The 16,163-nt window shown below is 42.1% G+C and overlaps 1 protein-coding gene across 2 annotated transcripts in view; it reads left to right on the top strand.

Moving 5' to 3' along the window:
* The window catches only part of eml6 (EMAP like 6), an 89,497-nt gene that overhangs the window by 35,627 nt on the left and 37,707 nt on the right, over positions 1–16,163 (top strand). For both annotated transcript variants that reach the window (XM_082155746.1, XM_082155747.1), the window contains 10 exons: positions 933–1,070; positions 1,148–1,404; positions 3,062–3,271; positions 3,382–3,549; positions 11,308–11,414; positions 11,589–11,689; positions 12,966–13,152; positions 13,310–13,415; positions 13,918–14,011; positions 14,099–14,199. In XM_082155746.1, coding sequence (XP_082011872.1) covers positions 933–1,070; positions 1,148–1,404; positions 3,062–3,271; positions 3,382–3,549; positions 11,308–11,414; positions 11,589–11,689; positions 12,966–13,152; positions 13,310–13,415; positions 13,918–14,011; positions 14,099–14,199 — 1,469 coding nt within the window. The remainder of the gene's footprint in view (positions 1–932; positions 1,071–1,147; positions 1,405–3,061; positions 3,272–3,381; positions 3,550–11,307; positions 11,415–11,588; positions 11,690–12,965; positions 13,153–13,309; positions 13,416–13,917; positions 14,012–14,098; positions 14,200–16,163) is intronic.

Here is a 16,163-nt window from a genome sequence, read left to right as displayed (position 1 = left end):
AGCAGGAGCAGAATGGCGGCTTTGTAGCCTTGTATTAGGGGTATCCCTACAAGAGGTGCTAGATGCGGCGGGCGGTTCCTTTCCGCACACACTCATCGGGTTTAAAACCTATTTCTGGGCTTCATTCCTGGGTCCCAGGTTATTCTGTCTTTGTTGTGCTCGCCTGATTTCACACAAGACAGGCACTGGTCACTATGGTGGCGTTGGTATAGACGTTCCCATAGCGTCAATTTCGACGCAACGCGAGTTCCCTTGAAAGGGAACGCCTCGGTTACGACTGTAACCTCGGTTCCCTGAAGAGGGAACGAGCGTTGCGTCACCTTGCCATACTTCCGGCGTGCCTGTGATCGACTTGCTTCGACCTATCAGAAGTTGACAATGTTTGGTCTGGGTGCGCTTTATAGCTTCCTGCCATGATGTCACCTGCCTATACGCCATTGGACTGATTTTACAAGTGCTTCATGATGCAATCACGCAATGCGTTCCCATAGCGTCAATTTCGACGCAACGCTCGTTCTCTCTTCAGGGAACCGAGGTTACAGTCGTAACCGAGGCGTTTCCTAATATACAGTATATGTAGAACATTTCTAATTATTTATATACAATATATATATATATATATATATATATATATATGTATATATATATATATATATAGCAACAGTAATAATCAAAGATGTGATGAAAAAAGGAATACAAATAAATTATCAGAGAAATGGAGAGGTTGTTGAGAGAAAATTTAAGAAAAGAAGAGTCTATATATATATATATATATATACATCAGACATGCATACATGCATACAGGTACATAAATAGCAAAAGAACAAAAGTATATAAAAATAAATAAATAAATAAATAAAAGGGTGAGGTGGTATGGGGGCACAGGGTATTGGGTTAATTTTCATCTAAAAGCCTGTTGTTTGTGCCGTCAGACTGTGGAGTTTATCCGAACACACATTAATCGCTCGCTGCAACATGGAAGAGGCCGTCCGCAGTGTTTCCTTCAACAACGACGGCTCCCAGCTCGCTCTCGGCATGAAGGACGGCTCTTTCACTGTTCTCCGAGTCAGGTAACTGAATGTAGATCACTACACTTCATTATTTCAGATGCACATGCTGAAGCTGAGAGTTTCTCCTGCTGTCTAAGGGACATGACGGAGGTGGTCCACATCAAGGACAGAAAGGAGGTCATTCACGAGCTCAAGTTCTCTCCCGATGGATCTTACTTGGCCGTGGGCTCCAACGACGGGTTTGTGGACATCTACGCTGTGGCCCAACGCTATAAGAAAGTGGGCGAGTGCAACAAGTCCACATGCTTCATAACACACCTGGATTGGTCCGTGGACAGCCGATTCCTGCAGACCAACGATGGCGCTGGAGAACGCTTCTTCTACAGGATGCCAAGTATGATTCTTTACACGCCATTTATGACACAACGCTTCATGTTTTCAGTTTTATACACAGGGTTTGAAATTAACAGAGACACCTTAGACACTGTCACATGATCCTTCAGAAATCATTCTAATATGATGATTTGCTGCTCAAGAAACATTTATGATTATGTTGAAAACAGTTCATATTTTTGTGATAATGTCCAAATTAACACCCGCCAATGAACTGTGGCGGGTAACACTGTCAAATCACAGGACAATTTGGCGTGTTAGTAAAGCCCCTTTCACACAGAGATTCCGGAAAATACACGGATAAAGTGACCCGGGATAAACTTGCGCATTACGTACCGTTTCACTCGCTGGCGAACGATCCCGGCTTCAGCGGCATCACTATGACACGGCATTATTACGGCTTTTGTTCACACAGCGCACGTTCCGGGACTGAACACGGCAATGTTACTAGGTCCCCAACCCGGCATCAATCCCGGGTCGTGTTTGTGTTCACACAGAAGGCGTTCTGGCAATTTGCCGGGATCATCGCGCTGTGTGAAAGGGGCTTTAGACACTGTCACATGATCCTTCAGAAATTATTCTAATATGATGATTTGCTGCTCAAGAAACATTTATGATTATGTTGACAACAGATAATGTCCAAATTAACACCCACCAATCCACCAAATGCGGGTAAAAATGAACTGTGGCGGGAAACGCTGTCAAATCAAGAGACAATTTGGCGTGTTACTATATTTACTCGCTTTCCTGGGGAAGTTTGTTTAAGACAAATCTGCGCAGATTTAGCACAAATACTCAACTTGTGAGTCATCATATATGTGACCCTGGATCACGTCACCAGTCTCGAGTCACACGGGTATATCTGTGGCAATATCCAACAATACATTGTATGGGTCAAAATTATAGATTTGTCTTTTATGCCATAAATCATGAGGATATTAAGTTAAGATCATGTTCCATGAAGATATTTAGTAAATTTCCTACCGTAAATATATAAAACATGTATGTGTGTGAGTGAATGCTGCACAATCGTGAACATAAATGAACAACTTTAAAGGAGATTTTCTCAATGTTTCGTTTTTCTGCACCCTCAGATTCCAGATGTTCAATAGTTGTATCTCGACCAAATATTGTCCTATCCTAACAAACCACACATCAATGGAAAGCTTATTTATGCAGCTTTAAGGTGATATATTCATCTCAATTTCATAAAAATTGACCCATGTGACTGGTTTTGTGGTCCAGGGTCACTTGTATTAAATACAGCGTATTACACAGAATCTGCTCATATCTGGCTAACTTGAACACACACGTCACAACGCAACAAATAACGGCGCGCTTGTTCATTTGCATTGAAGCAATAGAAGATTAAAAAGCATTTGGTGAACAGAAAACACATTGTTATTTTCCAACATCCTACATTTATTTGATGTTCTTTGTCCTGTATTAATCTGTCCGACTAAAACACATTTTGCACATTGAAAGAGGAAGAGGAGGAGATGCTTTTGGATTAAAGCCAAATTAATCTCTGTTGCTTTAATTTCCTATTATCACTGTAAAGCTGCTTTGAAACAGTCTATTTTGTTATAAGCGCTGTATAAATGAAGGAGACTTGACTACGGTGTAATTGAAGATAATCCAGTGTTCCGTGTTTTTAGCCGGTAAGTTCCTGCCGAAGGAGGAAGCCAAAGGGATCCACTGGATGACGTGGACGTGTGTTCTCGGGCCGGAGGTGAACGGCATCTGGCCTAAATATTCCAACGTCAATGACATCAATTCTGTGGATGCCAATTACAGCAGTGCCGTTCTGGTGACGGGCGACGACTTCGGCCTGGTCAAACTCTTCAGATTCCCGTGTCTTAAGAAAGGTCACTGTGCGATTTATAATCTTTGCTTTGCTTTAGTTATCCAGACTTATCCCTTTGTGATCCAAGCACAAATAATCCAGTGTGTGCGCTAACAATTCTGATTCTTATAGCTGCCAAATTCAAGAAATACATCGGCCACTCGGCCCATGTGACCAATGTGCGCTGGTCACATGACCTGCAGTGGGTGCTGAGCACGGGCGGAGCGGATCACTCCGTGTTTCAGTGGAGGTTTCTGCCGGAAGGAGTCATGAATGGTGTTTTGGAGCCACTGTTGCAAGGTGATCTAATCCTTAAACTCAATAGAAATGAGGGTAACACTTTACAATAAGGTTCATTAGTTAACATTAGTTAACTACCTTAGTTAGCATGAACTAATAATGAACTGCACGCATACAGCATTTATTAATCTTTGTTAATGTTAATCTCAACATTTACTAATACTTGTCAACATTAGTTAATGCACTGTGAACTAACATGGACAAACAATGAACAGCTGTATTTTTATTAACTAACATTAATAAAGATTAACTAATACAGTAACAAATGTATTGCTCATAATTAGTTGATGTTATTTAATACATTAACTAATGTTTACTAATGAACCTTATTGTAAAGTGTTACCCTTTATTTTACAGTGTCCTTGTTACATATTTAACATGTAGTTACTGTTGTAATAACTATAAATGATGCATTATTACATGCAACTAACCTTAAACGCACCCTAACCCTATAGTAAGTACATGTAGTTAATTATTATACTTAATGTCCCCCTGTAGTCAATAATTTTATCCCTTAAAACTCATTTTTGATCACCAAAATGACGTATTTAAACATTTTTATCTTGAAAAAATGTCTTAAAATATCTTGAGTGTAACTCGACACCCTTGCCTCATTTAGTATGTTTGGTTCTATGAATATGCAAATGAGCCCCGCCTCCACTCACTCACTCAGCTCAGAGATCCACTGGTTGACGATCACACGTTGATCTGATTGGTTACAAGGTAGTTTGTGACGTCAGAAACACCAGTGATTTCAAAGCGTGTGTTTGAGACTGTCTTTGGTTCACTGCAGTTTTAAGGAGGAAATACTCAGCAATGCTGTCGACTTATGAATTTACACATGGTTTGTCTTAAAGCAGATTAAACACACCACATAGACACATAAACAACATTAAACGCTGGATTTACACCACATGGGGACTTTAAATATAATTAAACTATAACACAGACACCTTAAAATAAAGTGTAATTGAAATGAGTATTGAAGTTTTAATGTTGCATTTTTTTTTTTTTTTTTTTTTTTTTTTTTTTAAAGAAATATTGTGAAAGTTTAGACTGAGATGAAACAGAATAGAATTCTAACTAAAATAAAATTCACAAAATTTCAGACATAAAAGTTTAGGATATTTTGTATTCTCATTTTTTTTTTTAGAATGTCCTTATTTTTTCTTAAGATTGTTCTAAAGACAAAAAATTGTATTCCTGAAATTAATGTTCTTAAAAATCATCATAAATAACCTCTACAAGTTAGAATAACTTACATGACAAAAATAGTGTGCATGTTTATATTTTTTTATGTTTTTATTTATTTTTTGTTTAGTAATTGTGAACATAGTTTGTGAACACGTTTAGATACTGTGATGCAAGAATATTTTTTCAGACAATTAACTATTATCATATATCATATTATGATAATTACTGTAATCTGCAGGCAGAGAAAAACAATTGATCAGCGAGTTTTTGTCAAAATCCATCGGCATCAATTAGAAAACACCATCTATCTAACACCATTTTCTTCTTAATAAAAAAATAAGACTTCTTGAACAAAATATTTGAGAACTTTCTCAAGTATGTTTAAAAAAATTGCACTTTAGGAACATTTTCACGATTTCTTCTTGCAATTTTCATTGATCAGTTGATCAGTCAAAAACCACGGGCATTAATTAGATAAACACCAAAACGCCTCGGTTACGACTGTAACCTCGGTTCCCTGAAGAGGGAACGAGCGTTGCGTCGAAAACTGACGCTATGGGAACGCTTTGCGTGATGACGTCTTGAAGCACATGTAAAATCAGTCCAATGGTGTGGCGGAACGTCAGAGGCGGGTGACGTCACGTACCAGGAAACTATAAAAGCCGGCCCAAAACAGAAAACGAAAGCTTCGTAAAAGTCTGAAGTCGAGCTGACAGGCATGAAGGAGATATGGCAGGGCGACGCAACGCTCGTTCCCTCTTCAGGGAACCGAGGTTACAGTCGTAACCGAGGCGTTCCCTTTCAAGGGAACTCCCGTTGCGTCGAAAACTGACGCTATGGGAACGTCTATACCAACGCCTCCATAGCTACAAATGTCTGTCCTGTGTGTAATCATGTGAGCAGCACTAAGAAGACAAAACATGAGACCCTGGAGTAGAGTCTAAATCCAGAGAGTAGAACCTGACGAAGGTGTGCGGTGAGGACCAGCCTGCCGCATCACAGACGTCCTGTAACGATACTCCTGATATAAGGGCCTTAGAGGCCGCCATACTCCTAGTAGAGAGCGACCGGACAGCCAAAGGAGAAGGCTGTCCAGCCGCCTCATATGCCAGTGAGATAGTCTCAACCACCCACTTGCTCATCCTTTGCTTAGACACTGGACCTCCCTTGTTAGGGGAGCAAAAGTCACTTTTACGCCACAGGGCAGCTCTGTGGACATACGCGTCTAACGCCCGAACAGGGCAAAGCAAATTATTCGCCTCCTGGTCCGATTTCGAAAGGGAGGAGGACCTCCAAGTGCCACGAGGGAAACGAGATACCAAAGGGTCTTTCCCCACAGACATTCCACCCAAAGGACTGTGGTAAGCACCTACGGCCGCCACATAAACCTTTAAAGTGGACGGGGTCAGACCTGCAGTGAACCGGTCCTGCAGGAACTCCATAACTGTACCAATTGGACAGTTGACTGGATCCAACCGACGGTCACTACACAAAGAGGTGAATACCCTTCAGTTCAGGGCATAAAGTTTCCCTGAAACAGCGCGGGGCTATAAAAGGCAGGCAAACCCGGTCCCTGCGAACTCTTTCCAGAACTCCCGGGAGCAGAGCAACTGGGGGAAAGGCGTACAGACGTAGCCTCGGCCACGTCTGTACCATAGCATCCAGTCCCAGAGGAGCTGGATGCGTGAAGGAGAACCAAAGTGGACAGTGAGACGTCTCTCGAGACGCAAACAGATCCACTTATAATTTCCATATCAGCTCCACCACCTCGGGGGTGGAGCCACCATTCCCCGGGCCTCGGCCCCTGTCTCGACAGAGTGTCTGCTCCTATATTCTGGAACCCGGGGATGTAGGCTGCCTTGAGTGACAGTAACTTCCCCTGGGACCACAAGAGGATATGGCATGCCAGCGCAAACCCCCTTGATATAGGCGACTACCGACGTGTTGTCCGTATGTACTACACATGGTGTCCCCTGAGACCTGTGATAAAGCTCCTCAGAGCCCGGAAGACAGCTAACATCTCTAGGCTATAGAATGCCAGGAACGATGATGGTCTTCCCACAGACCTTGAGATGAGCGACCCTCAGGATCGCTCCCCAACCCGTGAGGGAAGCATCCGTCGTTAGCAGTTTGCGACGACAAGGAGCTCCCAGAACTGGGCCCTGGGACAGGAACCAAGGTTTCTTCCACATAACCAAGGCACGTAGGCATCACCGCGTGACCTTGATTGTGCGAAATGGGTTGCCCCTCGGGGAAAAACCCTCTGGTCCTGAGCCACCACTGCAGGGGCCTCATGTGCAGCAGTCCAAAAGGTATCCCGTTGGAAGCTGCTGCCATGAAACCCAACAGTCTCTGGAACTGTTTGACAGTGAGTAGCTGGCCTAGCTTTACACTTCTCACAGCTGCCAGGATGGAATCGAAGCGTGGCGATGACAGGCGCGCCTGCATCGACACTGAATCCCAAACCACGCCTAAAAAAGTGGTCCTCTAAAATGGAGAAAGCACACTCTTCTTGGCGTTCAGCCGTAACCCCAACTCTTTCATATGGGCGAGAACAACATCTCGATGTTGAACCGCCATCTAATGCGACTGAGCTAAAATCAACCAATCGTCGATGTAGTTCGTGATGCGAATACCCCGGAGGCGCAGAGGCGCCAGAGCTGCATCCACGCATTTGGTGAAAGTGCGGGGTGATAAAGCCAGGCCGAATGGAAGAACTCGATATTGGTATGCTTTGCCCCCGAAAGCAAACCTCAGGAACTTCCAATGGCACGGACGGATGGAATATGCGTCCTTGAGGTCTATCATGACAAACCAGTCCTCGGACCTGATCTGTGGCACGATTTGTCTCAAGGTGAACATTTTGAACTTGAGCTGCATGTACTCGTACAGAACTCGAAGATCTAAAATGGGACGCAATCCCCCGTCCTTTTTTGGAACTATGAAGTACCGGCTGTAAAACCCGGTTTCCCTGTTGGAGGGGGGTACATATTCTATGGCCCCTTTCTCTAACAGAGTGTTTACTTCATGTTCCACAACCAGAACCTGCTCGGGGCCCACCACTGTGGGCAGGACCCCCATAAACCGCGGTGGGCGTTAATAGAATTGTATCTAATACCCTTTTTCCACGGTCTGCAGGACCCAACGAGAAACATTTGACAGTAGCTTCCACGCTGTCAAATATTCTACTAGAGGTACCAGTCTCTCGAGACTGGTTTCTGGATTTTGTTGCTGTTGAGTAGTCGGTTCGTCGCCCTGTAACGGCGCACCGGCAGGGAACGACCAAACAGACTGCTCCAGCACCCTCCTCAGAGGGGGCGGGCATCCCGAGGCCACTACGTTTCCGGGTGGACCTTGAGATATGTGCTCGCCGGAGACCGCTGCGCCCTGTAACACCGGAGGCGGCAGGGTTGGCAGAACGGTCCCCTGAGGGCACCGAAGAGAGACGGCACCGTATTTTTCTCCTGCTGTTGAGTAGTCGGTTCGTCGCCCTGTAACGGCACACCGGCAGGGAACGACCAAACAGACTGCTCTAGCACCCTCCTCAGAGGGGGCGGGCATCCCGAGGCCACTACGTTTCCGGGTGGACCTTGAGATATGTGCTCGCCGGAGACCGCTGCGCCCTGTAACACCAGAGGTGGCAGGGTTGGCAGAACGGTCCCCTGAGGGCACCGAAGAGAGACGGGCACCGTGAAAAGAGGTGTTAACCGCTCTGCTTCGGGGGGACTACCCTCATTTGTCCTGAGCCCTCAGACATCAGGACTTTTCCCCAGCAGCCTTCTTGGCGGTAATAACGGTCCGCAGATCCGTTTTACCCCTCGAAGACTGCTGGGTTTGAGAGCGCCCTCCGTGTCCCGAGATTTTTGTGGGGGAGCACGAGAGGAAACGCTCTGTTTCTGAGTGGCGCGGTGCTCAGCACTCTTTTTAGACTGCTCCCGCTCAGCAGCCTCATAGAAAGAACGGCGGGGGAGAAGATTCTGAAGTGCAGCTGCCTGTTTTGAAGCTTCTTGTGACTTCGCTACAGCACTATTAACTGCGTCTCCAAATAACCCTTGCGTGGATACTGGTGCATCTAAAAGAACATGTTTTTCTTTGTCCTTTATGTCACTTAAGTTGAGCCACAGATGCCTCTCAGTGGCCACCAGGGCTGCCATAGAGCGGCCGATGGATTTAGCCGTCTCCTTGGTGGCCCTGAGAGACAAATCTGTGGCTCTACGCAGTTCAGACACCGTATCAGCACTAATACCCCCGCCATCCTCAGAATCACCCAATAACTCAGCCTGGTAAGCCTGCATTATGGACATTGTATGTAAACACGCTGCAGCTTGACCGGCGGCGGCATAAGCTTTATGAACCAGGGAAGATGTAACTTTTACTGGCTTGGATGGAAGTGCAGGAGCCTTCAGAGAAGATGCCGTTGCTGGAGAGAGATAGCTCGCGAGCGTCTCTTCCACCCTCGGCATCTCCCCATAACCATGCTCTTTATAATTGTGAATGGATGAATAGTGTGATGTTTGTGCAGTATACACTCGATATGACACTGGTTTCCCCCACGATCTCGACACCTCAGTGTGGAGATCGGGGAAAAACGAAAGGCTTCTGCACTGAGGCTGTGCACGAGATGGCAGGAAACGTTCGTCGAGCTTGCTTTTCTAACGAGCGCCCTGCCTATCTTCTGGCCACTCAATAGATAATCGCTCGACAGCTCTAGTGATAACATCAAGCAATTCTTCAAACGCATGATACTGAGGTGGCGAATCCTCAGACTCAGCGTCAATACTAACAACGTCCAACTCCTCAGAGCTGGACAATTGCAGTATTGGTGCCTCCATCGGGGGGGAAGAAACCGCAACGCGTGCTTCCACACCCTGATGAGAGGCACTGGATCTATCAGAAGGAGGCTGAGATAAGGCAGAGCCCGTCTCAACATCCACTGATAGATCCATTTGCGAACCCCAGGTCTGTGATTGCCGCCGTGCCTCGGCAGCGGCGGGACCAGAGCCCTGGGGAACGCGATCGGGATCGGATCACGATCGCGGGATCGCGATCGTGAACCGAGCCAAGCGGGATCGGAGCGAACGCAATGGAAGCGCGTCGCAATGCACACAGTCACCACCCTCGAGTGCTGACTGGGCATGCTCCTCACCCAAACAAACAACACAAAGAGTGTGAGTATCACCTCCCGTTAAATAACGCGGGCAGGGATGGACACACACTCTAAACTGCTGCTTGCTCGCCATACTGAATATATATATATATGTGATATAGACAGACAACACCAAATATACAGACAGATTTCACACAGAGCGCAACTGAAGACTCAGAAAGCTTTCGTTTTCTGTTTTGGGCCGGCTTTTATAGTTTCCTGGTACGTGACGTCACCCGCCTCTGACGTTCCGCCACACCATTGGACTGATTTTACATGTGCTTCAAGACGTCATCACGCAAAGCGTTCCCATAGCGTCAGTTTTCGACGCAACGGGAGTTCCCTTGAAAGGGAACCAACATTTTCTTCTTAAGGCGAGACACTACAGGTGAATAGGGTATCATTTTTAACTAGCAGATATCACCATGAAACTTTCCCAGTTGATTACCTACATTAAGATGAGAAAAAAATGTATTACAAGTTTTCTGTAATTTCATGTTTAAATATGCAAATGAGGCAATATCTAATTAAACATGCGCTAATTTGCATATATTTTAAAATACTAAATCTGAGTATTGGATAAAGCCAGGTTAAAAAAAATGTTTTCATTGTGTTCACATATTAGATGGGGAAAAGATTACAGAGGGATTTATGGATATCTACTTTTGTTATCCTGTAAATCAGAATATACTGTCAATAGCCTTAAAAAGAGGATTTTTGCCATGTTTTTTTGGAATAAAATGTTATAGAAATCAAGCTAGGAATAATATATTTACAAATCCCTCTGTAAATGTCTTCATAATATAACTAGGTACAAGACTGGAAAGTTTGGTGTATATCGGTGCGACTGAAGTGGAGATTTCAGACTTGGAGAATGAGAGAAAAGTCATTTTGAGAAAACGGGCTTTAAAGATTTATCATCAGCCAATGAGATTGCGCATTCAACCCTTTTACTTTCACGATTGGTTGCTGATAAAAAGGAAATTACCATATTTGGATCCGACAGCATTGTACAGGAGAGAGAGAGCTTTCCAGCGGTGTGTGTGATGACAGGGAGCAGACAGAGATCGCGGAGCAGCGGATTTACAACGCCAACTTTTGTTGAATTTATGAGAAATCTACAGATGCAAACAGAAAAAGTTCAGGAAAATAAAGACCTAAATGTGTATTTCAGACTTCACCACAAGTCTGACAGAAGACATGTTATTGAAGACAAATAGCCCAAAATCTCAAAATTGACCAGTAAAAAAAAAACGATGTTTTTGCCCGCCGTGTCTCGCATTGTTAAAAAAATAAGATGTCCTAAACAAAAATGATTTAACTTTCTCAAGTATGTTTAAAAAATTGCACTTTCTAACGATTTCTTCTTATAATTTAGAGTGAAGACACACAGTTTTGACAGTGTTTTCCGTTCACAGAGGGTTACGCCGACTCCAACAGCGGCGAATCCGACTCCGACCTCTCTGACGTTCCCGAACTGGACTCTGACATTGAGCAAGAAGCCCAGATGAACTACGAGCGTCAGGCAAGGATGAGAGGATGTTATGTAACACACATGCTCCGCTGCTTTAATCCCGCTCCTCATTATTTTCACAGCTGATTGGCTGGACGCTTCCCTACTGTTGCCCTTTATGCTTGAATCCCTGAATGTGTTGCGTGTGGATCTTCCCCTGTAACTGCTGTCCTGATCTGCCCTCAGGTGTATAAGGAAGATCTTCCTCAGCTCAAGAAGAAGCTGGCAGGGTCTCTGAAGAGGCAGAAAGCTCCAGACGAGGGGTTACGCCTGCAGTTCGTCCACGGGTACATCACTGCACACCTCATCATCATGTGTTTGACATCAGCAGTGTGTGTGTCCACATCTCTGACCCACTACATCACTGCACACCTCATGATGTGTTTGACATCAGCTGTGTGTGTGTCCACATCTCTGACCCACTCACCGGATCTAAATCTGTTTATATGATTTTGATTTTTATACAGTGATTTTTTTGTTATACTTATTAAAAAATTATAATATGCAATATATACTCATATTATTTATATATTAGAATTTTTTATATATAATTCATAATATATTTATATATGTACAGTATGTTTTATATACAGTATATATATATATATATATATATATATATGTGTATGTTAAAATATACAATAAAATATGTATAAATCCTAATTTATAAATATAATTACTTATAAAAATGTAAATAATACAAAAAATGTAAACATATACTGTATATATATACATATACATTAAGGATTTATATTTTTATCCATTGATTATATTATACTAATTTATACTCATATTATTTGTATATTTTAATATATATTGTATTTTTCAATATATAATTTATATATATATACATATAATAAAAAATAGAATATAAAATTTCATGTATAAATCATAATTTAGAAATATACATATAATTTTTATATATAATCTGTATATTAAATATAATATATTTATATTAATTAATTATATATATATATATATATAGTATTATATGATTTTATATTTACAGAATAAATCCATTATAATGTCAAAATAGAAAAATGTTAGCAAAAATTAACAAAAAAGTAACAAAGTTAAACATATTAATTTTCAATCTGTTTATTCACATGTTTTCTATTTCATAATTGATTGTTTAATTGATAGATAATTTTGTATTTAATGAATCCATAAATTATACATATTTAAAAATAATATATACTCATACTATCTATATAATATTTATATTATAATATAAGCTTTTTCTTATATAAAATCTAAATATTGTTATATTTTATAAGGTTTGTATTATATTATATATTATATAAATATTGTATATTACATAACATTTTATATTTACAGAATGAATCAATTTTAATGTCAAATTAGATGAATATCAGCTTGTTAATGCTAAATGTTAAACATATTAATTGTATGTATATGTAATAATGTGTTAACTTTCAGATGAATATATATCAGCATGTATATAGTTTCTCCAGAGGTCGCATGTCATGTGACGCATCTCTCTCTGCGTGTGTGTGTGTGTGTGTGTGTGTGTGTGTGTGTGTGTGTGTGTGTGTGTCTCAGGTACAGGGGCTGTGACTGCAGGAATAATCTGTTTTACACTCAGGCCGGAGATGTGGCGTATCATGTGGCGGCTGTAGCTGTGGTGTATAACAGACAGCAACACACACAGCGCTTTTACCTCGGGCATGATGACGATATCCTGAGCCTCACTGTGCATCCGCTGAAAGATTACGCGGCCACCGGACAGGTGAGACACGTCTGGGAAACAATCTGATGCTTTGTGCTATAGGATTGGATCAGGATAACAGCTTTAATTCATATTGCATTCAGTTTGCATTTCTCTGCAAAGCATATGGGCAGAGCGTGCACATGTTGAAGTGTGTGTGTGTGTGTGTGTGTGTCAGGTGGGGCGAGATCCGGCCATCCATGTGTGGGACATCCAGACGCTGAAGTGTTTATCTCTCCTGAAGGGTCAACATCAGCGAGGGGTTTGTGCTCTAGAGTTCACAGGTCAGACCACACACATTATACATTCACATCTGAGAAGAAGCTTTTAATATTTGAGTTCAAATTTATGTTAAATTGGCAGATATTTCAGAACTTTGACATTGAAGCATTGACAAAATGTTCGTATTTTAAGCAAAATAATCCAATGCATCTCCAGAAATGTTTTATGCAAATCTTAAACAAAGCTGAATTTTCAGCATCATTACTCCAGTCTTCAGTGTCACATGATCCTTCACAAATCATTCTAATATGATGATTTATTTGATTTATTATTTATTTATTTAAATTATGCTCAATTATTTGTAGTGGTTATTATTATTATCGATGCTGAAAATAGTTTATGCTGCTTGATATTTTATATATTTTGTGGGAAAACATGATACATTTTTCATGCAGCATTTATTTGAAATGGAATTAAAAATGTCTCTACTGTCACTTTTGATGATTTTAATGCGTTTTCAAATCACGCTCTCTTAATTCTCTTTGAAAAATCTTTCCCATGTAGCGGATGGAAAGAGTCTAGTGTCTGTGGGAATCGACGAAGACCACTCCATAGTCATCTGGGACTGGAAAAAAGGCGAAAAACTGGCCAAATCCAGGTAAAACAAACCCATTCAGTGCTTAAAACAGTGTGTGCAACAAGCGGAGTTGCTCACGAAAGACATCTGTCGCTTTCTCTGCCATAGAGGACATAAAGATAAGATCTTTGTGGTGAAAGGAAACCCGTTCCGCATGGACAAACTGCTCACGGTGGGAATGAAACACATCAAGTTCTGGCTGCACACAGGTAAAGATGTTCCTTTTAATGCCAGTTGTCTGTATAAGATTGTGAATAATGACGCTTGCGTTAGGGATGGGCGATATATTGTCGTTTGCGATAAACCAGTAAAGATTCTCCTCACGATAAGAATTAGTCTTCCCGCGATAATAACGATTAAGCCTAGTTGATGACGTATCTCTGTCTTGAACTGGTACACAGATATATTTCACCTGCCGAACACTAGACGTGTTTCCATTACAGATTTGCGCAAAACTTTTGCGTTTTTTTCTTTTTCTTAATGTCGACAAAAAACTATTGCGAAATGACGGCGTTTCCATTAACCGATGTAATGCATAAAACCATAGGCGTAATTTGCGGGTGGGACGGGTGGGACATGTCCCCACCACTTTTTGCCAGGGTCGATATTGTCCCCATCACTTTTTAAAACATCTCGCGGCACGAATGTACCAATTCTACAAATAAATAAAACATCTCCAGTTAACTGGCAGAGCATTCATTTCGTTCGTTTTTTAAATAAAAGACGATCTAGTGCTCAAATGTGTTTTTTAAATCAAGTGATCAAAGTGCTCGTTGGCGCTGCGATCAGTGGCGCGGATACAGTGTTTTCGGTGGACCGCACTGTCTTCACTCGGACGCGCGCTTCAGTCCGTTGCGGATACTCTCTATTCGTTCTGGTGAAATCACAAAACATAATGCACACAAACGTGCCCCTGCTTGATATACAACCACTGATGAACATAAACGGTTTTGATGAGAAAAAAAAAAATTATATGAGAAAAAAAATAAAAATAACTATGCGAGAGCAGATTAGAACCCAGAACCTCTGACACGGTTGGCGAAAGTTCTACCACTGGACCATTAAGATACACGTTAGTCAAGCAGCGGATACATATATCAGGTTACATCTCATTAAACGACAAATTAAACCCCATGTAGCCTACTATTTAAATCGATTGAAGGTCATCGTAATGTTATTGTTCATATATCTGATTTAGCATTTTATTAGCAACCCCCCCACCCCACCCCACCTGTCCCACCCACTTTTTAAAACAAAGTTACGCCACTGCATAAAACTATTCCTCTCGCGATAAATCATTCCAAAAATCATGGCAACGGACGATGGTAGGTTTAAGTCATAGACTGTAAAAAAATATGGACGTAGTGTGTGTGACGTCACCCGTAGTGTTTCTGAAGACCGTTTCTGAAGCCTAAAGTGGGCGTGGCCGACCGTCGCCATCTTGGCAGCGTCACTCGCGAATTTCTTTATTTTGACAGTCAGACAATGAGCTGAGGTAACGTGACGGCTAACAGACAGCAGACACACGGCTAATGATGACTACTGACCACAGCAGCGGGAATCCACCTGTCACTCAAAAGTGGCCACGCCCTTAATTATGCAGAAATTTAAGGCTTAATATCATTTAAACTGATGAGTTATAAAAAAATTCACCCTCCTCACAGTCATCATGAAGGACAACATTAGCTGTATAGACCAAAAACACTTTTTGCACCAGGCTGTAAACATGTGTTTTTCTGCTGTAAAGTTGAGCATTTTAACATGGGGGAGATGCAGATTTGACTCACTTCTGCAGCCGGCCTCTAGTGGCCAGTGGATGAATTGCCGTTTAATTCACTTCCGTGTTGGTTTCAAGAGAGAGACTGGGAGGTTGGCGCTTGGTTTAAGTATATCCCAGCCGCCGCACTGGCCATTATTATTAATCAAAGGAGACGTGTGTGTGTTATCCAAGCATTAATGGCAAGGAAAGAGCCCGTTCACACCGCCAGTGATTTTGTCTCTTTATGTCGCTAGTCTCTGTACTGTGAGTCGCTTGTGGGCGTTCGTTGTGCTGTCGCTCTAATATTATTGGTAGACTGCACATCTGGCCATATCTATACAAAATACCATCACAAGTGATATATACAACTATATCATTTTAATTTGACTAGGAATTAGGCTCAAAAGAAACAGT

Source organism: Leuciscus leuciscus (genome assembly GCF_965113295.1).
Source record: "Leuciscus leuciscus genome assembly, chromosome: 23".
NCBI lineage: Eukaryota > Metazoa > Chordata > Actinopteri > Cypriniformes > Leuciscidae > Leuciscus > Leuciscus leuciscus.
Note: the sequence above shows the minus strand (reverse complement) of the source record. Positions and strands in the feature narration are given on the sequence as shown.